The sequence below is a fragment of the Gymnoscopelus microlampas genome (assembly GCF_963454915.1).
Source record: "Gymnoscopelus microlampas genome assembly, chromosome: 8".
In the NCBI taxonomy this organism is placed as follows: domain Eukaryota; kingdom Metazoa; phylum Chordata; class Actinopteri; order Myctophiformes; family Myctophidae; genus Gymnoscopelus; species Gymnoscopelus microlampas.
In genome coordinates, this window is record NC_139945.1 from 40,201,038 (window position 1) to 40,227,060 (window position 26,023).

The 26,023-nt window shown below is 40.9% G+C and overlaps 2 protein-coding genes across 2 annotated transcripts; one reads left to right on the forward strand and one right to left on the reverse strand.

Annotated features, from left to right (window-relative positions):
* Positions 1-1,369: 1,369 nt before the first annotated feature.
* On the forward strand, positions 1,370-21,593 carry LOC311051098 (inositol-trisphosphate 3-kinase B-like). The gene is made up of 8 exons (XM_084065492.1): positions 1,370-1,494; positions 4,014-5,353; positions 15,735-15,834; positions 15,915-16,128; positions 16,319-16,523; positions 17,638-17,739; positions 19,050-19,121; positions 19,280-21,593. Exons 2-8 carry the CDS (start codon positions 4,220-4,222, stop codon positions 19,487-19,489), a joined length of 2,037 nt encoding a protein of 678 aa, XP_083921618.1. The 5' UTR covers positions 1,370-1,494; positions 4,014-4,219; the 3' UTR covers positions 19,490-21,593.
* On the reverse strand, positions 19,810-25,625 carry actmap (actin maturation protease; the record flags this gene model as incomplete). Its single annotated transcript, XM_084065493.1, has 6 exons — positions 19,810-22,392; positions 22,483-22,553; positions 22,925-23,054; positions 23,816-23,940; positions 24,125-24,193; positions 25,426-25,625. The coding sequence occupies 6 exons, from the start codon at positions 25,623-25,625 to the stop codon at positions 22,064-22,066; spliced, it is 924 nt and encodes a 307-aa protein (XP_083921619.1). The 3' UTR covers positions 19,810-22,063.
* Between the last annotated feature and the right edge of the window lie 398 nt (positions 25,626-26,023).

Below are 26,023 nucleotides of genomic sequence, written 5' to 3' on the forward strand. Positions count from 1 at the left end.
CGACGACGCAACCCACAGAAAAGACCCTACTTGTTCTGGTCAGACGAGGGAGGAGCCAGGCCTGGAGCCAAACCACAGTGCCTAGAGCCTCCTAGTGTCGCCAACAGCTGCAACATCTCAACTAACCTGGCCTGGCATTGGCCGGACTGATGGCGTGGATTCACTCACATATAGTACGTGTGGGTGGATCCGTGTTGTCGGTCTGGCTAGTGCCCGGCTAACCCTAACCCCCTAATTAGCACTGTCTCTAACTACCCCCAAGAGACAGTGGGGGCAGTACTAGCATGCCACTTGGACACAGGCCGGGGTCTGATCAGCCTTGCTTGGGTCGCCTGGAGGAGGGTGTCTGTTGCAAGAGCCGAAACACCCAGTGACTCCAGGTAACAACACTGATGATGTGTCCAAGTACATCAGTGGATGTTTTATTGACTACTCTTTAATATGGACGCTGATTCAGACAGTGGACCACCTCATGTGTTCCTAATATTAAATAATCAAACCTAATACTATAATAAGACATAGTCATAAATATTTTCAAAGATAGCCTATACTTACTACTTATTACATAATTCAACTTAAAGGACGACTTCACCCATTTTCAACCTATCTTCATATAATTGGTCCTCATTAGTGCTTAGCTCATATGGTTTCCATTTTTTTCTACTCGTCTGTGTCTCAGAGGAGAGCTGTGACATCATTGTTAGACAGTTTGTTTGTTTTTTACAATTTTTTAATTGTATTTTTTATTAATGCTAGAACAATTGCTTCCATTATAGAATGCTAACTTTTCAGGAATAGAAAGTCTGCCGTTTCTATTAGCTTGGATTCCCCATCGATGATGTCACTGGTAGGCGGGTTTCTGAACTGTCCACAGCCCTCCTCTGAGACACAGATCTAGTAGGAATAAATTGTACCATATTATCATGAGCATTAGTGAGGACCAATTATTATATGATATAAGTTGAAAATGGGTGAAGTCATCCTTTAATAAGACAGATGCATATGAATACATTTGCCGAGTGCCCATGCAGTTCACTTATCTTTCTTTTGTAAGCTGCTGCTGCTTTGTTTATGTAGAAATCTAAATATTTTCACATCATGCCACACATACATGGAAACATTTGGAGTCAGCAGAATAAAACTATTTGTTTTGAACTCAAATGAATATCAGAAGTTATTTCGGATGAAAAGCATTTGTTTAGGCTAATTGTTCGGGGGATATGTCTGTTAATTCTAACATCTATCATCTGAAGGCATTAAAGGAACACAAAGGAAAACAACTCGTAAGTCTACAAGTGTTTTGAAAAGTACTTCCTCTTTCTCTTTAACCGCACATGCTTTCACATTACTGTCAGTATTACTCAGTACTCACACACACAGCAGATAGCACAGTCACATCCCTTCCACACCCTTTACTTAAGGAACATCATCACACACACACACACACCGCTACAGATAGTGAGAAGACAAAACACATCAAAAGGGGTTTTAAAGGTAAGTTGGTGTAGTAATCTTCCTGGGTTTTTGACAAATGGGGGTGTTTTCGCTTTTAATTTAATAATTTACTCTCTGGAGTCTTTTAATTTTTGTTGTTTCATATTAAAATGGGGTCTAGTGACTGGTTCTTAGGATCCCAAAGTCACCATGAAGCTGTTAAATAAGAAAGGGTTGTAAGAAAGGGTCTGTATAACCATTTTAGTTGTAATATTCTAAAATAAGAGCTTGAACCCCTTCTCTTCAGTTCCACCGAATTGGGTTAGTAATTCTTTATAAATGTTTAAGAAGCAAACTGGTTCCAGTGATCATGTTTGGGTTAATCTGGGTATTTTAAAATTTTCATCATTAGATGGATGTATAATTTCCACACACACACACACACACACACACACACACACACACACACACACACACACACACACACACACACACACACACACACACACACACACACACACACACACACACACACACACACACACACACACACACACACACACACTGGGGTCCACATTAGGGTCATGGTGTTCACATGCCACAGTAATTGCATTCATTCCTATGATTCACTATGCCTCATACCTTATTTCTGTTATATAAGAATGTGTATGGGTGTGTGCACAGACGATGAGCAATATTTTCCATTGTTGTCTTTCCTGTTTCATTTCCTATCTCTGCACATTCTTTCCTGACAGTGAGGTTACTGTAGTGTTGTCATACTGCTGCTGTCATTCTGACTGATTATAGGAGATAACACACAGTGGCTGACTGTGCAATTGTCTTATAGGTCTATATTTCTTTCATGGAAAAAACGGCTATTTCACGTGTTGGGGTCATTGTTATTATCTCCACCAGGCCAAAGGCCAGGGATGGAGATTATGTTTTCACCCTGTATTTGTGGCTTATCACATGAACCGCTGGACTGATCAGCACCCCCTTCATGCATCGCACTCAGTAGGCCAAGGAAGTGTCTCCACCCCACATTTTTCAAATTGGCATCATGGTGGAACTATACCAGCCCGCCTTACATTTTGGCCTATAACTCTTCAACCATAGGTTGTACAATAAAGTTGCATAACTTGTATTTTTCCCTGGATTCCTTGGATCATGATGCAACTCTTCTTATAGTCCATGACATCTCTACCTAACTGGACTTTGGGCCATTCTGCCTTTTCGTCAATGCACACTCCTACAGATTTTGTGCAAAGTTCATACAAATCGCTACACATTATCTCTGGAATCATGACGTGATAAAATGTGTCATACAGATTTATTTTTTTCACAGCCTGTTCAACATAGAATACAGGTCAAGACAATACATAGAATTTCATACATGTCAGTGAGGCAGTTGCAATGGCAGAGTGGACAAAACTCCACTCCTAAAGTGAGTAGATAAAACAATTGGCTTAAAGTCAGAGTTCCCACTTCAGGGTTTTATACATTTGACAAGATTAGCCCTGTATTGTACTGTGTTTAAGATGGTTTGGTACTAAGACCCCCCAATACCCGTCCAGTCAACACCCAAAGAAATGAGAGTCAGACACCGGTATGTCCAAAAATGATCAGTCTGTATTGCTGAACGTGCACACGGAGACAGTACAAGTTACAGACAAGAATAACAATCACTAATATTGTAATAACAAACAATGGTATTTATACACAGTTGGACTTCAGTGACATCAGACATAGGTGCATCCTTATGATTGGCTTTAAGACCCTCAGACGTAGAATGGAGTCGTAGGATGGACAGGCGTCTGGCTGTCGTAATAATAAGTTGTTGTTCATCTTATGTGTCCTTGTGTACAATTCTCGGTTCCATAAACAAGTCATTCCTTCGATATCATAGGGACATGTGCTCGGTTTCATCTGTGAAAGGATGACAGCTGACAAAGGGAATTAGTGACGATGTCAGGTCATGCAGAGATATCGGTCATTGTACAGAGATACAGGTCATTAGGACATTAAACACAAAGCGTTGACCAAGACATGTTTTTACTGATTGGGAACATATGGAGCCGGCACCAGATAGCAAATATGGAGCCAGCTACATGGCCTTGGTAGAGAAAGTATAGTAGAGTTACAAAAGGCATGTTTAAAAGACTGAAGTACAGGCCCAAAAAGACATCACTATATTAATTTGACTGGTTAAATCGATATTTCTAGATCATATCAATCTGATCCACAAAACATATAGTTTTAGCTCCATCAGTCTGTATGTCAGTTTTTTTTTGCTTCCCACTTCATGTGTACATCATGTGTATTTTTAGATGTAGCTACTTTAACTATTATAAAATACAGGGAGTTTATTATCATGATGTAGGCCATCATTTTTTTTTTTTTAGTGTGTGGTCTCCAAACACAGGAGGGCAGCATTCTGCCCTTTGTTAAGTATTACATTTTCAATGAAGTTGTTTTATTTTGTTGTTTTTCGTCTGACATTTTTCTTGATTGTTTTCAAGTCACAGTTTATTAATTCTGCTGATGATGGTTATTCATATCGGTTTCTTTTGTTCTTTCAGGTTTGGAATAAACCTATAGGCTATTTGAAGAGGAAATGATGCGGGAAGTTAAGATTTCACAATCTTTAAACATTTGGAACCTATGACTAACATAGGGAATAATATCACTTGGAAGTCTTGCATTAAGTCGGGTGGTCGTAAATTGCTCTACATAGTTGAGGGTGTGTCTTTGGCACAGCTTTGGCACTACTACTACGGCATGCGGTATGGGACAGACTTCGTCGCACACCACTGCTACTCCAGGCAAACCCAAATGGAAACCAGGCGCGACAGCCAAACGACTTCGTATCCGTGGATTTAAGAACAAACGACGGGATGACCGGTTAAACAGGAATCTGATAAAATGTAAATTGCCGCAGCTAGGAGTGCAACCTCAAGACAGCAACCTGGCTGAAGTAGCTTCTGTATCGACTGATTCGGAAACACAAACACGCCAAGATCACGGGCAGGGGACGTCGCTGGGCGATCTGGGGGTTTTGGAAATCGAAGGGGACCGAACGTGTACGGTTTTGGGAAACCCGAACGGTCCAAATCGTGGGAATGTAGACGCCAGCCACGCTGCGAAACTGTCCGATGCGTCGTGTTTGGATACACGGCCCCTTGAAGTCAGCAGAACGACGGGCTGCGTGGATCTGCTGTGTGTGGAGCCTAAATCTACCAGAGAAGACCATGCCTCGGATCCCTCAGCGACGGCCATGGAAGACCAGCCATTGGGAGCAAACATCCAGGGCAGTGTTGTCTCTGAAGAGATTTCTCTAGGTCCAGTTCGACGGAGGAGTACCTCTGGCGAGGAGACTGAGCGGACTTTGGCATCGCTCAGATTTTGTGCGGGTGAACCTTTGTCCATGCAGACAAACAACGACCACACGGAGGCTGATGTGACTAAATCGGACTGTAACACCGTTTCATTTGAACCCAAAGCTGTCACTGCTGACCAAAGCTGTCAAAGTTTCCCCGTGGAATCTGTTCAGATCCAGGTAACTACTAAGAGAGGCCAGTGTTTCCTTGGCACTATCCCTAAGCTGATCATAACTAGAGACACTAGCCCCAGTATATCACAGGGTACGCCAGACCCCCAGACTACTGGGTTGTGTATTAGCGGACCGTGCTTGGAACCCCACCTCGATGACGAGTCGCCCTGCTCGGACAGTGGTTGTGGAGGGTCCCCTGCGCTGATGCGTTCTCCCCGAAAACTCTCCAACTCGTCCTCGGTGGGCCTGTCCTCTCATTCGTCGTTCGAGGAATCAGAGGTCGAGGATGACTTGACTGTGAGTGATATCGAGTCCAGTATCTCCCCGGCCAGGTGCCAGGCTCTGGGCAGCCCAGACGATGGGACTGGGGTGAGTGTGTTTATCATATAAAACTTTTATTCTTTTCACAACAGTAACAAATTCGCTGTGCAAGTTAATTCCAGTTATACAGTGTGATTTTTGATTACAGCAAATTAAGAATCATAAGGCCTGGGTGTAAATATATTAGGCCTATTACACACCCTAGAAAGCTTGTCTCCACAGAAATAAGTGGCATTCGAAGCCAGGGCCAAAGTGCATAGTCTAGTTCTCAGTGATCATTTTGAGGTCAGTGTTGTTTTTCAAGGAGTGGATCCATCAAGTGTATAAGTATCTGTTTGTTGAAATGAAGGCATTATAGAAAAAAAATATTTGCCCTTTTTATAATTACTAGACCATACCCGGTCGGCGCAGCGCATCCGTGGGGGGATATGCGCACATGATCTGGCAACCCGGGAGGCAGTTTGTCCCATAGCTGGGCAGTCGCAGCTATGGGACGACATTCTTTGACACAAAAACGCTAATAAGAAGCTGGGATTTGATTAAATTGAAAAGCGGGCTTCACAGTTGTGTTCAGATGGTAATGGTCAATGGCTGTGTGAAAAATCAGAGCAATTGGTCCAGCCAGTGAGGAGAACCGGGTAGCTTCACCACCACCACTACAAACGCACGCACAGAGGTTACTAGAATTATAGTAGGATAGTAGGATTATAGTAGGATAGTAGGATAAGTGCTGTTCTTTTGTTGTAGAACTTTTTGTCTCATGTTGTGGACAATTTAGATCCACTAGATAGGCTCCACTAGATCTTACTTTTTTCATTGCTATTTATTAAGAACAACATATACATGTCCACCCTACAACACAGGTCCATCATCAGGAATCAAACCAGGCTGTTGCAGTTAATATGGTTGGCAGTTGACACTACTGTCTCTACTGTGGGAGCAATGTTGTAATCTGATTATATCATGAGGGCAATCTAGGGCCTATATTGTCCACAAAGTTTTCTTGACAGCTTTCCAGTCCTGAAACCAAATTAAAAGTTAATTAGTGGAAGTTGTAATGTTTTCCGCCTGAGTCAGAGGCCTTTGATCTGCTGTAACTAGAAACGGATTGGAATAAGAACAGCTTTTAAAAACAGGATGTCCACTGGAAATAGACTCAGGGCATCACAAGTGCTTTTCCTGGGCAAGTTGTGAATCCTAAAAGTCACAATGGTGAGACTGGAATGCAACATTAACATAAGCTACATTCTCACTTCGCTACATCGGCCAAAAGTAACTTTATGACTGACCGTTCATTTTCTTTTGTCATTATCTCTGCCAGGCAGAAGGTTGGGGATGTACTGTGTAGATTACTGTATGTTTCAACCCTGTCTGTCTGCAGAGCTAATCTCACAAATCAGTAAGCCAAGTAAGTCACTCCATCCCAAATGTTTCAGTTCAACCTTATGGTGGCGCTATACCAGCCCGTTATACATTACAACTCTTGGTTTATAATTTGTGAACCCTGGGTTGTGAATCCAAATACCCCTTTCCCTGGATTCCTTGGATCATGAAGCAACTCTGCACACATATACACAAATCCACGGAGCGCTGCCCTGTAGGTGGCGCCGCCATTGCTGCGGTGTCAAACTCAGTCAGCTGCTGCTGCGGTTCTGTCCGTCTGTTCACGTTACTCTTTACCTGCTTGGCTGTTGGAGCAGCCATAAACTACACAGGTTCATCCCGATTTTCTGTACATCTTTGTAAAGTTAGTCTTAGTAGAAGTTAGTATAAAGCAGGTAAAAGAGTAACGTGAGCAGTCAGTGACTGCAGCTGACTGACACCGCGCAGCAGCAGCTGATTGAGTCTGACACCGCAGCAATGGCGGCGCCACCTACAGGGCAGCGCTCCGTGGATTCGTGTATACAGTAGGCCACACCCAGGTAGCACCCATTTCCACCTAACAAGGTTTTCCACCACTCTTCATTTTCTTCAAAACAAACTTTTTGCTACTCCTACAAAACTCACACAAATTGCTACACATTATCTCTGGAGTCTTTGGGTGGGGCGGGTGGTCATTGATTGAAATAACCTTTTAAATAATGTAGGCTTATTGATTATTTTAAATATGTATGCTTATTAATTATTAACCTGTTCTCTTCAACTTGACGAAGAAATAATTATCTTCCCATTCAGCATGGAAACGGTATATCGTTTGTCTCTTGCTGTCACTTGAACTCCCTTCCCAAACCCATTCTCAAAACCCGTCTTGTGTCGTTTGTTAGTGGTGGTTTAAAAGTAACCCAGTACAGTATGTAACGGGTCACTCACTGGTGGTATGCAGCTGTAACCATTATTTTGCGCTGTAACACTCTGCATCTTTGTCAGACGGTGTGAATGGCTTTTGATCAACTCTCGGACTAAGCGGATCTGATTCTGTTCTACAGATTTCCGTCTTGAACATTATAGGGCTGGCCTCATATGTTAACTTAAACAGATTCTAACAGTAAAATCTGGTAACAGCAGATCTGTTGGCGCTACTGCCTTAAAGTAGGAATAAACACAGGAGCACCCGGATGAAGATGACTTAAAAGGGGAAGAGACAAATCCGAGTTCCTGTTTAACACGAAAAAGGAGGTTGTGCCCCCAGAGACAAAAACAAAAAGTTTTTTAATGTTATTTCTTTACCTAATTGGTTCCCAGGTTGGTGCTCCACGCACCACCCCTTTCTAGTGCTAATATTTACGAAAGCACAGTTCACACTCTAGGGCCACAGGGTTTATAGGAGGACAGCTGGCCTCTTTATGATCAATCGGAAGGAGGAGATAGAAGTCCAACAGAGATTATGACGAGTATATGACTAATTTGCTCATGTTTTGAAATAACTGTGTCCAGAGACGTACACAAACATCAGCCTGAATTCAGCTGCATGAAGTATTTTAGCTACCTCCATTCTCTTATTCTGTACTATAATAAAATAAATAATCTTGGCTTCCATGTTAACAGTTGAACCCCAGCATCCATATTCTGGGGGGAACATTAGCCACAAATAGCCCATCTACAAGCTCACAACACGTCATGTTGCGGCGCGTTGTGAGCTTGTAGATTGTCTATTTTTGGCAAAGAGATTTGGTGTAGATAGAAAAAAGTGGTCCAATTACAGAGCCAACCCAGGTCCAGTCTAGAGAGTTTAAGTGGTTAAACTACGCAAATATGTAATGCTAAATTATCATACACAATAATATAAATAATAAATACTTGAAAACGGTGCAGGATCTTGCCAGGCTGGCTGGCCTACCCAGGGCTGTCAGTTGTGTGTTACAGTTGGCATAGTCTCGCGTAGCCAGACAACTATTCCACAATCTCCGAATGCTATATAAATGTATGTATGATGTATATATGACCGGAAGCATTTGAAAATTGTGGGAGGCAATAGTCTGGCCACGCGAGACTACAGTTGGCAGGACGTGAAGAAGCTGTGGCTGGAAACTGTTTCTACTAGAGGTGCACCGAATAGAATATTCTTGGCTGATCATCAATAAAACATTTTTTACCGATTTGTTCATATTAATACATTGACTATTAAATAACGTTTAATTAAATAACTACCTCAATACATTACAATAAGCAGAACTATATTGCTTTTAATTTCTTTATTAAATGAATGAAGTTGACAAATGTAAACGTTTTTGGCCTATCATTATACACTCATTACTAGGCCCTCAAAATATTATTCTACCAGACAGAAGGCAATTGACACATTTGATTTTTGTCAAATGGAAGAAACTGTTTTTGGGGTGGAGTGTCTTCCTTCTTGGCCTACGCATGCAAAGTCGCACATGGATTGGACAATGGACAGGGGTGAAAATATAGTCTTTGCCTTCTGTGAGCCTGTCAGCCTGGTGAAGACCTCGACAAACACACACAGCTTTTATAACTTTGATGGTTATAATGACTGTAATTTTCATCTGCAGGATAGATGACAATTTTAAATGCTCTAGTCAGGAAATGTGATGACACTAACTTGTGGTTATGATAGTGAGATTAGTTATCCTATAATGTGCATGTTTTTCCATTCATGGTTGTGAGAAGTGTGTCTGTAGCCACGCAAGCTCTACAGCAAACGAGGGTGTGTGCTGTTATTGAATGTGTGTAATCTGTGATCACATGTTTACATCACAGCCAAAACCTGTTACACACAAGTATGCTCACTGACGTGAAGAGATACTTGCTCACACATGCATATTCAGATACACATTACAAGCATTTGCACTCTGATGACATCTCACATTCAGAATTGAGTTCAGTGCGCGCGCGTGTGTGTCATGGAAAAATTAGATGAAAGTCAGAAACCGTTGCTAGGCAACATCTTTGCCATATTTGGTGTTCTCTCTTACTCTTTCACTCGCTCTCTGACAATATCAGCTCTGTTTGTCCCTGACAATTGAATGTTATTAGATGTAAATTCCTGCAAATAACTGCTAGGCCTTCATTAACACACATTTTATAAATCCCCCCCCCCACACACACACACACACACACACACACACACACACACACACACACACACACACACACACACACACACAGTCTAGTGAAAGCTTAATATTTTCCCCTGAAATACCTTGAGACATAGACAGTGGAACGAAAAACAAAGGAAAATGTGATAAGAAGAGAAAATATGAAGCACAAAAAACACACACACAGAAGTTTGAACATGTGCCTTACAGAGGAACGTTTGATTTATGCTTGACAACTCACATGATCCACAATGCTAAATTGTTTCCCCCAACGCTCATTATACAAATTCCCACACATCGATCCCACACCCTGACATGGTGCGCCCAAACAGAACTTCTTACAAGTACTCAGTCTAGGCTGTGAACAGTCTAGGCTCAGTCTAGGCTGAGTGTGAACAGTCTAGGCTATTTGCATTGCTTGAGCATTGAAGAGCCAACCCAAAGCAAAGGGATGTGGTTTCATAAAAGCAACATTTGAGAAACATCTCTACTGTGTAGATCTTAAAACACCTGAACCAATACAGCGTGTATTATTCATATTGTTTCCTCCTGTAGCTCTAATAGTTGCCTTGCTTGACAAGTTTTCTTTACACACACACACACACACACACACACACACACACACACACACACACACACACACACACACACACACACACACACACACACACAGGCACTCGCATACCTGCAGCCAGGTTGCATAATAATCCAGAGGAATCTGTCAAGTACACAAAAGAAAGAACATTGGGAGGGTAGAGGACGAGTCACATTTATTGGGATAGGTTAATAGCACAGTGTTTTTCCCCACCGTGTCAGTCAGGGCTAATTTCTACTTTGTCAACGGAAATAACAGTTTTCCAGTTATTTTTGGCGAGCGGTTGTATGGTGAAGTATTCTGTCTGAATTGTGGTTCATTGTGCACGGGGCTGAATATGGTCATGTTGAGATTAGATGCAGAAAGACAAGGAGACGGAATAATCAACAAAGGTGAGACTGGGCGAGTTTGTGAGATATTAAGTATTGGATAGCTGGTATAGTAATTGTTCATTTATACTTTGTCGTGCGAACATGCTGCTTGCCAAAAATCTGTTACAATTCAGGCATTTAGCAACTTAGTGCAAAAAATAGACTGAATGGTATAAATTCTTGTCAACAAACGACAGGATAAATATTCACATAAGTACAGTCAGTGCAAAGACAACAATTTAGTGCGTCAAATAAACAAGGATATCAGGTAAATATCAAACCTAGAATCTTGTCTAAACGGCATGCTAAATGTATAAAATAGCATTGTTAAAGGGACTACACCATGATTTTTTTTTCTTTTTTTTTGTGTTTTTGGTCTCTCCTACCTCTCGTCTATCCCCAAAAATACCCCAGTTTGAACACTCAGGCTTTCACAGCAAATCTGGGGGTTTCTGTAAATTGGTCTCAAAATAGGCCAAACTGACGTGACGTCAGGGTACAATACCTACCGTTTAAAAAAAAAAAAATCATGGTGTAGTAGATCCTTTAACATTCATGGTCAAGCAAAAACCAAGCTAAATAACAACATATGTGAACAAGTAAAAAGAATGTAATTGTGTAGCATAATTAGCGTCTGTCAAAAAGGTGACAAGTAATTGACGAGCGACACAAAGTATAAATTAGGTTCAAGTAGCAACAGAGCAGGGAGGTGAGGAGGGTATTTGAGAAAGGAAAACACAACTTGTTCAGGCAAGCAGCCAGGACGACATCTGAGGGGGAAAACACCTGGAGGTAGATGAATACCATGATCACCAAACACCATGAAGATATCAGATACTGAGTAAGTGATAGAGGCAGAGAAAGAGGGGAGTGACAGGATGTCGAAACAGGAGAAATGGTGAATGCACTGCACAGCAAAATGGGTCAGTTTTTACACACTCGAGTGAAATTCACACTCAGGATTTTGCTGTGGGAAGGTCTGGAGTGGGGAGGTCTGTCAGTGTGAAAATGAGAGATTAGTGTTACCTCATAGTAGAGCAGGATTATTTACAAGGCACTGTAAGCTGCAGACAGAATGACTGAAGCAAAGCTAAAAGAACAGAAATAAGATGGAAGAATTTGCTCAGAAATAATGCTAGGCTAAAGAAGTGAATGGAATGGATAAAGGTTGATATTTAGGCTGGTGGAAAGGCAAGGCATCAGTGGATGCAGCTGGTGGGACTTGCCTTGGGGGACGCAATGCTTAAGGTGCAGAGTATGTTTTGCTGGCTGCACACTCACTTTGGTTCCGTTGCTGTGCCTGCCTTTGTCAGCGCCTGTCTCTTTCTCCACTACTGTTCTGTTTGCCAGGTAAGGTTTATTAGACTCTGAGGAGTTGCCTCATACTGTAGAAGAGAAAGAAATAAACATAAAAAGAGAAATTAAACAATATGGGACTTCCATGTGTTGACTGTAATTCGACATGCTTGGCTTGCATAGTTTTAGAAAGAAGTCTAGATTGTTAATTCAAATATTATCAGATTCTCAATTAAATAGATTGCCTATGCTTGTCTCTGTTGATTTTGTTAGCTATGCTATTTGCATAGCCATCTGTTGCTATATGCAGTCAGTCACACATGTTCTCTATCTAGGTTAAGAATAAGAAGCCAGTAAGCCTGCCACTAGGACTTATGTCGTTGGCTACTGTATTGACTAAAAGGCTACGACTTATGACTGTAGTCAAGCTTGTTGTGCTTGTGTGGACCCTGGCGATTGTAATTCTTGCTTAAATTACCTAAATAATGTTCCATAGTTCTGAGTGGTTGGTTCCTTACAGTCTGCAATCCTGTTTGAACCTGCTTCTTCGGCTTTGACCATTACCATTGTCAAAGTGTGTGTGTGTGTGTGTGTGTGTGTGTGTGTGTGTGTGTGTGTGTGTGTGTGTGTGTGTGTGTGTGTGTGTGTGTGTGTGTGTGTGTGTGTGTGTGTGTGTGTGTGTGTGTGTGTGTGTGTGTGTGTGTGTGTGTGTGTGTGTGTGTGTGTGTCTGTCTCAGTGTCTCAATAACAAGTACTAGGCACATTCCCAACATTCCAAGCCTAAGCTCTTATAGAGAAGAGAGAGTGGCAGGAGTGAAAGCCATAGGATGAGGCTACTGGTTTGACATCATTGCCGATGCAGGCCCCACAGAACAGCGTCCATCATCACACAGGCCATTTCAGATCTAGATGCACTTTCAGGGATCAGCCAATCTCTGCAGTTGGTCTGTTATTATGACAAACATAATGAGTAGAAAGGATAGATGGCTAGGGGCATTTAGTGGAAGGAAGAAAATGGCAAAATAGTTAATAGTAATTCTGTAAAAAGTCAGGAAAGTATTTCTGGAAGGAGAGGAGAGCCTAGCTTGAAACAAAACTATGAATATAAGAATCGGGGTCGTGTCAGGGGCTATTGTTTGATAAACCCTCCAGTAAAAGTGGAGAGGAAGGCAGAGAAATGGGAGATGGGTTAAGTTTGCCTGTACGGGAACGGGAGTCTAATATGTCAGAGTGGAGAGGTAATATGCAGCCACATCCGACCCCACAGAGAAACACATGAAACTGTCAGCTCAAAGCAATTAGTGAGAAAACATGAAAGCATCTGGATAAGAGACCGCTAACCTTCTAGGTCCTAGAAGAGACAGGAGAATGAGTTTTCCATCTAGTCTTTCAACCCACCACTAAACTTACTGTACATCTGTCACTAAGGGCTTCTCTGAAATAAGGAAAGAAAAGAAAGATAGTAACTGTACTCAAATGGAAAGAGGCAGGGGGTATTGTCCTATGCGTATCATTCTTGTAAGACCTTTTCTTTTCACATAAAGACAAATTTATGCTTCGGTGAAAAGGCGTTGTTTGACATTTTGCTAGACAAAACAAGAAATCAATGGATTTTTCTTGAGAGTTGTAAAATGTTCAAAGCATAATCTAGGCTTTACAGCTTCATAATAATGGACTACATTGCCTACTTCTGACTGAGGCAACTCGGAGCTCATACAGACAAAACCTGTTATCTTCCCTCCCCTATGGAAAATGAAACATTCCCAAAGTCTTGGAATGTTTTTTTGTTTTTTCAGGATTTTGATATTAACCAGTCAACTATGAAATGTAAAAGTTAACTGCTGTTAAAATGAAAAATGTCAAAAACAAGTTTTCAAAGTGACTTTTGAATTATTGCACCTGTCAAAAATTGGTCATAAAACATTGTGCTGTATGTTATCGCCATAAGCATGGGAATGTAGTGAGGAAAAAGGGTGTACAAAGTTTAAACTTCTGCTTCTATAATTGACATTATACTTGTGTACATACTGTTTCATGTGAGTGTGTTGGTCTGATGTGGTCTTGTGCCCTGAAGTGGTTGTAGAGGTTATGTTTGTGTTAATCTGATAAAGAGATTCAAGGTTCAAGTCTCTTGTGTCTAGTGCTCAGTCTTGCTCCCTTCCTCTCCTGTCTGTGTTTCTATTCTACACAAACATTGTCTTCTAGGCTACTGTTCCCTTACTATCAGCTACACGGATTGGTTAACTGTATAGCCTACTTTGTCACCTGACAGAAATGCCATATTTGTAACTGACAAAGGTGTGGGCATAATTCCACACTTTTTTGTATTTGTTGATTGGAGTATGCGGTCTATACATTCACTTCAACTCCACCCATCGCAGGTTGTTAGGTGCCTTTCTAATCATAGCTTTATTAAGTGTAAATGTTTGTCAGTCAATCAAATTCACTGCCCAATACCTTTTTTTTTTAATTGCATGAAATTACTTGATAATGATCAATTAAACACGCTTAATGATGTTGATACACTGACATCTTTTGAAAACAATTGCCTGTCTTCATAGTGGGCAAACACACAATTACCACTTCCTTTGTGTATACATTCCAATGTGGACTGTTTTGTATTGTGACAGAATTTCAGCGTTGCAGCTGTGGAAAGAACGTACAGCATTTGTAGAGAAGGATATGCAGACATGTAAACACTTTTAAGACAGGCGGTGGACACTGGACAGAGGGGAGCAAGGTAGCTCACAGCTCCCACAGTTCACTGTTACATTTTATTACATTATGATTCCATATCGTGGAAGATTATAAACTGAACTGATCTCTCTTCTTCCTTTTCGCTCTCTCTGTTGTCTACTGAAGTATTTGATGGCATTTGTACATTGTACCCACATCTCTTCCTTACTTATCTGATTTAACACAGACAACCCCTACCCTGGACTCACTATCTCCTTGTTTTAATTTCCACACACACACACACACACACACACACACACACACACACACACACACACACACACACACACACACACACACACACACACACACACACACACACACACACACACACACACACACACACACACACACACTCTCTCCAATCAATGCCATGTGTTCTTTTTCATTGCTTGCGTCAAAGCCCCTGTTGCATGCTGACCTTGCCCTGGTGTTTCCCAACAGAGATAGCTATGATGCATGTACACACACACAGACAGTGGGGATTCTGTTTTATGACGCCCACAGTGGCAGCTTTGGTAAATGTTTCATGAATGAGCCACTGGTCATGTACGCTGTGTACCTGGCCTTGGTGTGTGTGTGTGTGTGCGCGCGCGATCTGTGCATGTTACAAAGAATAATCTATTGTTTTCTCAGAGGTCTGCACAAATCTCTAGACCCATTTTGCTGTTTGTTTATACTGTATGTACTTTTGTCTGTGATAACTCGCTACACTGTAACAAATCACAACACACAGCCATAAAACTCTGTATAGTAGATATCTAATTCAGTGTCTGACATAGTGTGGTGGAATTTGGTGGTCAAAGTTCAAGGTCGGTGATGATGTGTTACATGGCTCAACTATGCATACCTGTCTAGGTTGCCCATTTTAGTGTTGCTATTTCCTACATGGTTACTTTTGTTTCATGATTTTTCATTTTGTTCTTTTACAGAACAAGTCCTGGCAGAGGCTGAAGACCATGGTTCACTGGTCCCCCTTCATCGTCTTCTCCAAGAAGCATTATCCATGGGTGCAGCTAGCTGGCCATGCAGGTATAGACATGCACCTGTAAAGGCACACTTATCTTGTTCTCTATCTTGTCGTCACTCACGTTTCCATTCACTTCTCTTAGGTAACTTCCAGGCTGGGGAGGATGGTCGTTTGCTGAAGCGATACTGTGAGTGTGAACAGCAGTGCCTACAGAAGCTCATGGAAGACACGCTGCGTCCCTATGTGCCTGGGTATTATGGTGTAATACAAAGGGGAGAGCAGGACTATAACCTGATGGATGACCTGCTGGCTGACTTCGACTCTCCCTCCATCATGGACTGTAAGATGGGCAGCAGGTGAGCCATGGCCTCGTAACGCAGAGGGGACATCTAAGTTCGTAATCACAAGAGAAGCCACATCAGGCATTTGACTTGCTATTGAGTCTACAAAATGTACACCCACAAACGCAAGCTTTCACTGACTTAATGTCTCGCCGGTGATCTCCCTTGTTAGATTATTAAGCTCTTCCCTTCTGTCTCCTACCAGGACATATTTGGAGGAAGAGCTCAGCAAGGCCAGGGAGCGTCCACGCCTGCGGAAAGATATGTATGAGAAGATGGTAGCCGTGGATGCTGGGGCCCCCACAGTGGAGGAGAGGGCACAGAAGGGGGTCCTCAAACCCAGATACATGCAGTGGAGAGAAACACTCAGCTCCACGGCCACCTTGGGCTTCCGTATTGAAGGCATCAAGGTTAGAATCCACCCTGGGATCATCTTGCCTAGGGCTAGCACTCTGAACATTCCTGGCTGAATAAACAGCATGGGTTGCCACTAGAAGTAAACCAAATATTGGGAATAAATATTTATCAGTAGATTTGTATGGTGGTGCTTCAGTCACTGGATTGGAATTGCCAAACAACTGGCCTATTATAAACTTGTCTAAATCAGCTGTCAGGGATTATTTGTACTTTCAAGACATTTCCAGGCCTGGAAATGTTTGACCCAAAGTAGATTTGCATACTTTGGGTCAAATATCTCGTGACCCATTTTCAGCATTTGAATATTTAATTTGTTTGGCATTTTGTTTTTCCAGACAGACACGTTTCATCTGCCTGTCCTTTGCGTCACATAGCAGATATATTATGGAAATCATTGCTATGTTAATATGTGTCTGTCATAGTATACTTCTGTGTGTTGTTGTGTTTATTTATTATTGTACTTCCACACAGGAATAGCATTGCACAATTAGGGCACTGGAAGCATATACATAATAATTCCAGTATATAAAGTATGGACAGAACTTTAAAGCTGTATTATGTAACGCTTTAAAGCGATTCAAATGTTATTTTGTCCAATCTGTATGGTAGAGTATGTTATAACTTATACAATTGGGGTTTTTGTATTTGGTCTCCCTACTCTTCTATTGGGACAATTAGGTCCTGTGTCTGGTTGGTACTGCCTGAAGGTGAAAATAAAATGTCTCCCCTGAGCAAGCAGGCAGCTCAATGGAAAAAAATGTCTGCACTTGCACAGGAGACCCGGGTTCGAATCAGGGGTAGAACAGGAAATTTACAGAGGGTAGCTTTAAGCTGGGAGTGTGTACAACCCCTGAGATACCTGACTCGGTGAGCTAATGGTTGTAAGATAGTTCTATTGATTTGCATAACAATTTACATGCTGATGGAAAAAACAGAGGGCAGCAGGTTGCATCATGGTGTATGCATTTTACTATCAAAACACTTTGGAGCAGATGGGTGGTTTTCAACACTTTTTGTCAAAATCTCAAGGCACTCCTGCAATTGTCTCACGACGCACCGGTACCACTGGAGAAGATGAGAGATCTGAAATGTTTTCCTGTTTTGCAGAAAGCAGATGGAACTTGCAACACCAATTTCAAGAAGACAAAGCACAGAGAGCAGGTCATGCAGGCCTTCGAGGACTTTGTGGATGGCAATATTCAGATCCTGGTATGTGTCCCCAGTTCAGTGACTGATTATTCCAATAGTCAATGTCGGGCAGAATCTCAACATTTCATCTTTTTTTTCATTATTTGTTTTTTCATACATTTATACAGTGGAGTGCAAAACTGAATCTACAAGCTCAACATGTTGCGATGTGACGCTTGTAGATCTGGTACTTTGGAAAAATTTGGGGAGGCTATTTTTTATAATGACATGCTCAAAATAGGGACGCAAGGTTGGAAGTGGTTAAGTCTGTGGGTTCTATAAATATTTAACGACTGAAAAGTATTAACAATGGCCTGTGACTAAATAACTACATTAGATCCAATGAAACACAGGTTGTTTTTTCGGTAACACTTGCACCTATAAATGCATTATAAACATACTTATACAGTATTATGATCTGCTTATACACTGTATCATTATAGTTATAAAAACTCATAAATAAACAATGCTTTTAAAAGCATTTAATGATTTTATAATTTATTTTTGGAAGGATCATAGTGTATTATAATTGCCATAGTGGCAATACATTATAATAATGTATTATAATCACGTGAGTGGTCATTGGGTGCAGTAATTGATTTTCTTTAGTTAAAATACGTTTTTAATAGCTATATATTCTGATAGTAATCATCGCTATGGAGTGTTAGTTCAGTAACAGGGGTCTCCCTGTCTCTCCAGCTCTTTAGTAAACAGAAAATGCATTTTCAGTCAGAATATCAATTTCATCCAATCAGGAGAGAGAGAACTCATACAGGATACAGTAGAAACAAGTGAAATTGAAATGATGACACAAAGGAATGATCAGACAAATTTGGAACTGGAACGCCATCAAGTTGAAACTGATAAATGGGTTCTTTCTCCTGAATGGATCAAATTGACAACCCACCTAAAAAAATATTTTGTTGTGTTTATTAAAGACCTGGAGAGAAGGTGGTAAAGTAGCTGGAGGTCGTGGGTTCAAATTCACTGTGGTGCATCCGGCTTTGTCGAGCGTCTACACAAACACAATTGTAACATGGGATGCATAACAAGTGTTTCATTTCCTGATGGTAACGGTTCTGTTACTGTTCAGAGTCAGACAGCGACAAAGTTCAAACTCAATACTGAGACATATTCACATAAATGTGAATATGACTTCTGTTTTGCCTTTTCAAATGCATTTGCAGTGATGAAGTCATTGAGGTTACTTTCAAGAACATTTTGTTCAAGTCAGAGTTACTCAAGCTAGTGTAAAATGTATGAAAGATTATTCTTTTTCCAGTTATACGTCTATTTGACACAATTCTGTCCTTCTCTTCTGTAACCCGTAGAAACTCTACCTGCAGCGATTGAAGAAACTTCGCTCTGTGCTGGAAACGTCACCCTTCTTCCGAACACATGAGGTGAAGCGATAACACACACATACATACATGCATACACAAACGACTATGTTGCCGTCAATTCTTGGCCTCGACAAACCAGTTGGTCAAGTTGAAATTGCGTTACATAATAAGACAGGTAACACACCTAAACTCACTCATCTCGCCTGTTCTTGTCCTAGGTCGTGGGTAGCTCTCTGCTCTTCGTACATGATGCCTCTGGACAGGCCCAGGTGTGGATGATTGACTTTGGGAAGACTGTTCCCCTGCCTGCCCCTCTCACACTGAACCACAGGACTCCCTGGGTGGAGGGCAACAGGGAGGATGGCTACCTCTGGGGGCTGGACAACCTCATAGACAACTTCAATAAAATGCTGCCCCAAACACCCTGACAGGGAGGAAGAGGGCCATGAAAAGTCGAACCTACTGTACAAGATACATAACGGACAAGGCAGAAGACATTGAGGCAACAGATGAACCGATGTCCTGATGGTGGAAGGCATGAAGGATAGAGAGGAACCTCTCAGAATGCATGGGAGCACGCAGAGAGCAGAAGTTGAGAATGATGGATGGTGTTAGCCAAAAGGGAGGGGGAGGGGCAGAAGAGCAGACAGAACACCGTAAACAGGACAAACTATCCAGAGAGTAAAGGATGTTGGCCCTCCAGTTTCACCTAAGGACCTCTGATTAAGATCCAGCATTGTTTTGACCGTCATTTCCAGAGACATGCACATGATCACGGCTCCTCTGTCTCGTCGCCATCTCCCTCTGTTGGTCAGAGATGCACAGTGAACTTGATTCAGATTTAAAGAGAAAAAACAATAACTTTTTTTTAAAGTGGCCTTTGCAGAATAATTGAGAATGGGAGTTATTATTTTTTTGTTTTTACCCATTGTGGGGGGTTTTCTATTTCATGTATAAATACAAAGCAACACTAAACCACTGGTTATGTGGTCTGTAAAACAAACCCATTGAGTATGGTCTGTCTGTAAATAGTTTTATTTAACATTTTGCCTTGATACAGCCTCCTTCTCGTCTTTGTACTTTTTTCTGTAACGGAAGATTTTTTTGGGAAGATTTCCCTTTGTTTTTAATACCATTCCAATGCTGTGGACTTGTTTTTCCCCCCTCTACGAGTTCACTGCAAGAATGAATTGATAAACATTTACTGGTATCCCCAAAGATTAATTTACTTCAAGTGGAGACTGAGGTTGTTTCTTGACTGGGTCGTGGTCTCATCATGCAGAGAAATTATTTGAAATACAAGAATAATGTATCTTTACCTTTCATGTCAGCTTGAGAGCCATGCCTAATGTATCTGGAATGTATTGCACTAAGGAGCCTCTCTAAGCCACTGAACAAAACAAGCTCTGCCTGTGTGTCTTAAAATGGGTTGCAGTATTCCCTGGATTCACTGGTAGACGGTAGATGTTGAATTTGGTATGATTTATAATATGATTCTGATTAATACTTGTGTAGTTTCCAATGCCTGATAAACATGATAGTAAATCAAACCACTTAAACCCTATACTTAGTTCACTGGATTCCCAAGGGTGTAATTCTTGGCCGCCTCCTGTTTTTGGTCTACACTAAAAATCTTTGCCTAAAATAGCCACAACATCTACAAGCTCCCAAAACGTTGTTCCCCCCAGAATATTGATGCTAGGGATTAAGGAGAAAGTAAAATTTAACTGGAACTACCACTAAACAGTTATCTGGCTGTTTAGCTTTTGGGCCATTGGCCACCCTAAATTACAAACTGGAAATCTTAATAGTGTTTCCTTTCCTTAATAGTTGATGCGCCCTTCTCTTGAAGGCAAACTTTTTTTTTATTAACAGGACATAGTCGCATATAAATTGTATTTGGGCTCTTTTACTCCCATACATAGAAAAGACTGGTTGTTTACAAATAACATGAGAATATGACCACAAACACTTTTGATAATTTCATTATCAAGTTAAATTACATTCAAGTATGAAGTGAAAGCACATGAATGTGTCAGTCTATCCATGTCAGTGAACATTCCAGTTTCAATCTTCCAGAAAACCATGTCCTTTTAACAGTGTTCATCGAGAACTGTAGCCTGTGTGCAAGTAGAAACCTCTGTGGGAAAAATAAGGGCTCTAAAAGAGTGCTGCAAATGTCACTGACACCATGCAATAGGTATTATTTATCTGGAATTATTTGGTTTCCTGGGAATTCCACACCATGCACACATTCTGGAAGAGAAGAACAGTGTAGTGTTTACAAAGTATTATATGTCTTAGCCATGTATGCTATATTTTAATATAACTAACAAATTATCAGTTTTCAAGCTGGTCTTTGTGGTTGAGAACTGGATTGTGGTATGGGGAGGTAATTATATGTAACCATAATGTGTTGTTTTTAAAAAGCAGTGCATTTTAAAGTGACAAAACAAACTTGTGAAAACTGTCATATCCATGCTTTTTATAGAACTGATTGCAATAAACTGGAATTAGGAGCTTTTGAATGTTTACTATTCTGATGTCCAATTTAATTTTTCTCACCCACACCATACAGTGTGCAGTACACACTAAATGTTATCTTTAAGGATTGATGGAATTTGATCAATCTATTTCAAAATGCTCTTGATTTTAAAAACGTTTTGCAACGTTGCAGTAAATGTGACATTAAGCACAATTTAGAGCCACTCAAGCAATTAAAACCAAATATATAAAACACAATATTCCTCTATTCAAGAGATTAAATACAGGAGGATTCACGTTAATTTACCATCTGAAGTCAGACATTATATTCAGGTCAGCTTCTTCTCAGCAAGGTAAGCAGATCTTGTCAAATGTGTCATGTAGTTAGTAGTCCATAGTCTGCATTGCATAGGCAACATCAATCAGACAATCAACACAATGCTAGAAGCATATTGAGATGAATGTCTTCACAGCGGTCTCGGTGGTAGTCCAACTGAACAGCTACAGTACCATCATCTTCACTGTGTCCTGGTATGGAGTAGCACCACTTGGCCAGCTAATCCAGCTTCCAACCCTCCCTGAGGAACCACATACTGTGTGCCATCACTAGCCCTCTGTGGGTCCATCCCTCTCAGCTGTTCATTGCTCTGAGCTACCCTGTCCAAATTCCATAGCTGGTAGCGCAGGCTCTTGCCCTGTTTAGCCAGGACAAAAGCTTCTCTGACCCCCGTGACTGGATACGAGCATGGAGAACTGGCATCCTTGGGCAGGCATAGCCAGGGCAGAGTGAGATTAGGCTGGGTGTGGTCTTTGCTCACGCTCTCCTGATCAAGGCCTAAGAGAATACCTGGAGGGACAGAGATGGTACATGCCTGATTGAATGTTTCATCCATTGACTCTGTCAGTGTATGGGTGTGTGTGTTTTACCCTGCCTTACCTGACGCTACTGCCCAGTGTGCTCTGTGGCCCCCACGTTGGCATGGCTCATGGTTGAAGTCTTCATCATATCTTAATATAGTCATGGAACTTTGCTTTAAGGTTGACTCCTGCGGACAAAAATCCACTGCCTCAACTTTCAAGGTGTTTGTCACATACTGTACAATACAGTTGGTAGCACCATCATAGTCATTGCAATTGTTGTACTTGAAGCTTCCTCAACAGTGTGGATAAAAGTGAAATAAGAATAAGACAGCATAGACAGGTAAAATAGTAGTAATAAAAAAAGTGATACCAAATTAGCCATACAAACAGTCAAATAACAATCTTGTAGTCTATAATATACTGTATATTGTATACATAGCTATGTATATAAATATCACAGAGCTTTACCTCATAACTAAAAAGAATTGCCACATTGCATGTTGAAGTGTAAAGGATACGGAATAAGAATGGGCTGTCCATCACACATATGTGCAACAATGGTTGAAATGTTGTTACCACTCATACCCCCAACCAGGAGTTTTGCCTTGCAGGCACAAACTTCCTCTGCCAGCAGAGCCATGTTGCGAGCTGAAATATATGTATATATATATTTTTTCATAAATGCACTCAAGTTCTTCACCAATTTACAACAACTTTAATTATGTAAATCATAGCAGCCTGTGAAGTACAAAAAAAAAACACATATTTTTTAAAACAATTATTCTGTTGATTCTTTTTTGGATTATTCAATTGAAGTACATAATTAATTTTGACCATAAAATAATGGTAAAACAAGATACATTATGGTATATGGTAAAAAACATTACGGTAACTGCTCATCACAATTGATCAGAACCCAAACAGACATTGAAATTGCTTAATATTGTTGATCCTGAAGAGGGCAGCTTGTCTGCTGAAATGTCAGTAATATAATAACATATTGCATTCGAGTTGTGAGTATGAAGCGTCTCACCTTCAACAACTTACCCTGCAGTCAAAACGTAACTTTTTATTTTATATTATGCAATAAAAACATTAAATCAAACATTCACATTTAGGCGGAGATGCAAATAGTAATCTCTACAAATGATCCATCACTATTATTGGATTACTAAATCCAATAAGTCATTGTCTCCGCCAGGCCGAAGGCCAGAGCTAATTTTCTGTCTGTCTGTCTGTCTGTCAGTTGGTCGGACTGCCTGCCTGCCTGTTTGTTTGGCCGATTCATGTTTTGGTCTATAGCTCTTTAACCGTAGGTAGTGCAATCAGATTTTTCTGCCTGGCGGAGAGCGACCTTTCTAGTTTGATTTATTTTCTGTTGATTGACTATTCAATTGAAAACAGGTTACCTGAAAACATTTCACCCTGGGCAGTGTAACCTCTCTTCAAAGCAGTCTGGACAATAACCTGCATGTCAATACTCTGCTGTGGCTGTCGTAAATGAGCAGCCATCCACAAAGCCACCAGGCCACACCTATGCACAGGCACAATAAACTTAATGTTACACTTTGGTGACTACAATATGTTGCACTCAACACACATAACAGTTACACCCATATCATTGTGTTACATCTGTGTTTTTCCATTGAAAAGGAGATCAAAATATATTTTATTAGACTATCAGAATGTTATGATTATGTTCATGATTATTAACTTACTGTGGACCATCTTGGATGAGGGAAGGCACATACTTGTTGAACAAAATCCATTGCAGATCTTTTCTAAAACTAGTACAGGAAAGAAATATCAGTGATTCAATCAATTCAATTCAAATTTTGCAACAAATCTGTGTAATAGCGTCCAACTTTTATTTCCATACGAGATATGATTCTTACGTTTCTGAACAATTCGAAAATATCACTGAAAGAATCTGAACCATAGACTGTATTATTTATCACTAGCTTATACAAGTACAAGCAGCAAAATGTTGTTGGGACTTGTTCCGCAAAATTGTGCTAACATTCTAACATAATAATATATTAAGGCAAAAATGAAATCATATGATAAAAAATATACAATGAAAAATATACAATAACTAGTCCATACCCGGACTACCGGGGATGTGTGCACTCAAAGTATTTGCAGACTTTGGGTTATGCACTGTACAGCACAGGAGTACCTAACCTTTTTGGCCCCAAGGACTACTACCAATATTTTCAATACCTTATTCATTACCAACCACCCACAATGCATGTCAAATTTTGTCTTAAATATTGAAGTGACGATGAAACATTTATCCATTATTAACCAATAATGTATATATAACATTTAACTTTTTAGTTGCTTGATGGGGATATTTGATATTGGTATGGGTAATGTGACTGCACCTCGTTGAGAGACAGGGGTTATGACTTGGTGTCAGATTAGCTCTGTCTAGATTAGAATTACTGGTCTACCACCAAAAGTGATTTAGGTTAGCTGATTTCATTAGCTTGCTACCTCTGTGACATCGTGTGTCTGTGGAAATATTTTGGGTTTTAACCACAAACAGAGCCCATAGATATCGCCAAGGCAATTGGGAAGCTTTGCAAGAAGTACTGGTCAAAGGACCCCCCCAGTAGGTGCGCATTTAATCACTGACAAACAAATCTGTACTCGTTCTCTCTGTCTTTAGCGCTGCACCAGCTGTCTGTGTCTGCAGTAAATTCTATAATATGTAGCAGGATGATAAACTACTGCCTGAATGTAAAGAAGAAGAGTTGGGTTTAGCGAAGTCATGTACTACAAGCAACATGTAAACAGCTGATGTGAATTGCACTCTTCAACATGTATTGACTGTACCGGCCAGGAATGTGGAATGTTAAAACAGTATTAACATTGATGCCCACCTCTAATTCAGTCAGTACTCACCTATAGCCTCGCGTGGCCAGACAATATCACACGACACACTGCGTCTGCCGAGGGCTAAAGTGCATGCAATTTTGCAAAGGCAGATTCGTCTGGAACCAGGCTAACTCACCTACTCTCCCTCTGGGTAAGCAACAAGAAGGCTTCTGCATAGTCTCCCTCCACAGGAGCCCTGCCTTCAGCTATGGCCTGGTAAAGCTTCTTCTTCCTGGACTCTGAAGGTCTAGAAGGTAGTGGTCCTGGGGGAGGTGGTGGTGGTGGTGGTGGTGGTGGTGGTGGTGGAGTGGGTGGCACTGGATGGTCCGTTGACATTGTCTGTTTGAATTCTGAGTACAACATTTCTCAAATGTGATTAAATGAAATACCCCGCCCCCCCCCTCTCTCTCTCTCTCAATTCAATGCATGGGAAACATACGTTTACATGGTCAATGCCAGTGAAATAAAAGAAAAAGAAATACGAAATGAATGTACAATTAAGGATATAGCCCTCAACCTTCTACAATAAAGAAATGTGTAGGCTAAACATAGTTGTGTAACATTGCAAGTACAGTATGTACAACAAATGTGAAGACGAAAACATTAAAAATACAAACAGATTTTTTTATTTTGCTGTTGGAAAATACGTTTAAACAAAGACAACTTAACATATAGATGTAAAATCACTCAGTCACTCTCTCTCACACACCATTCTCTCTCTCTCTCACACCAAT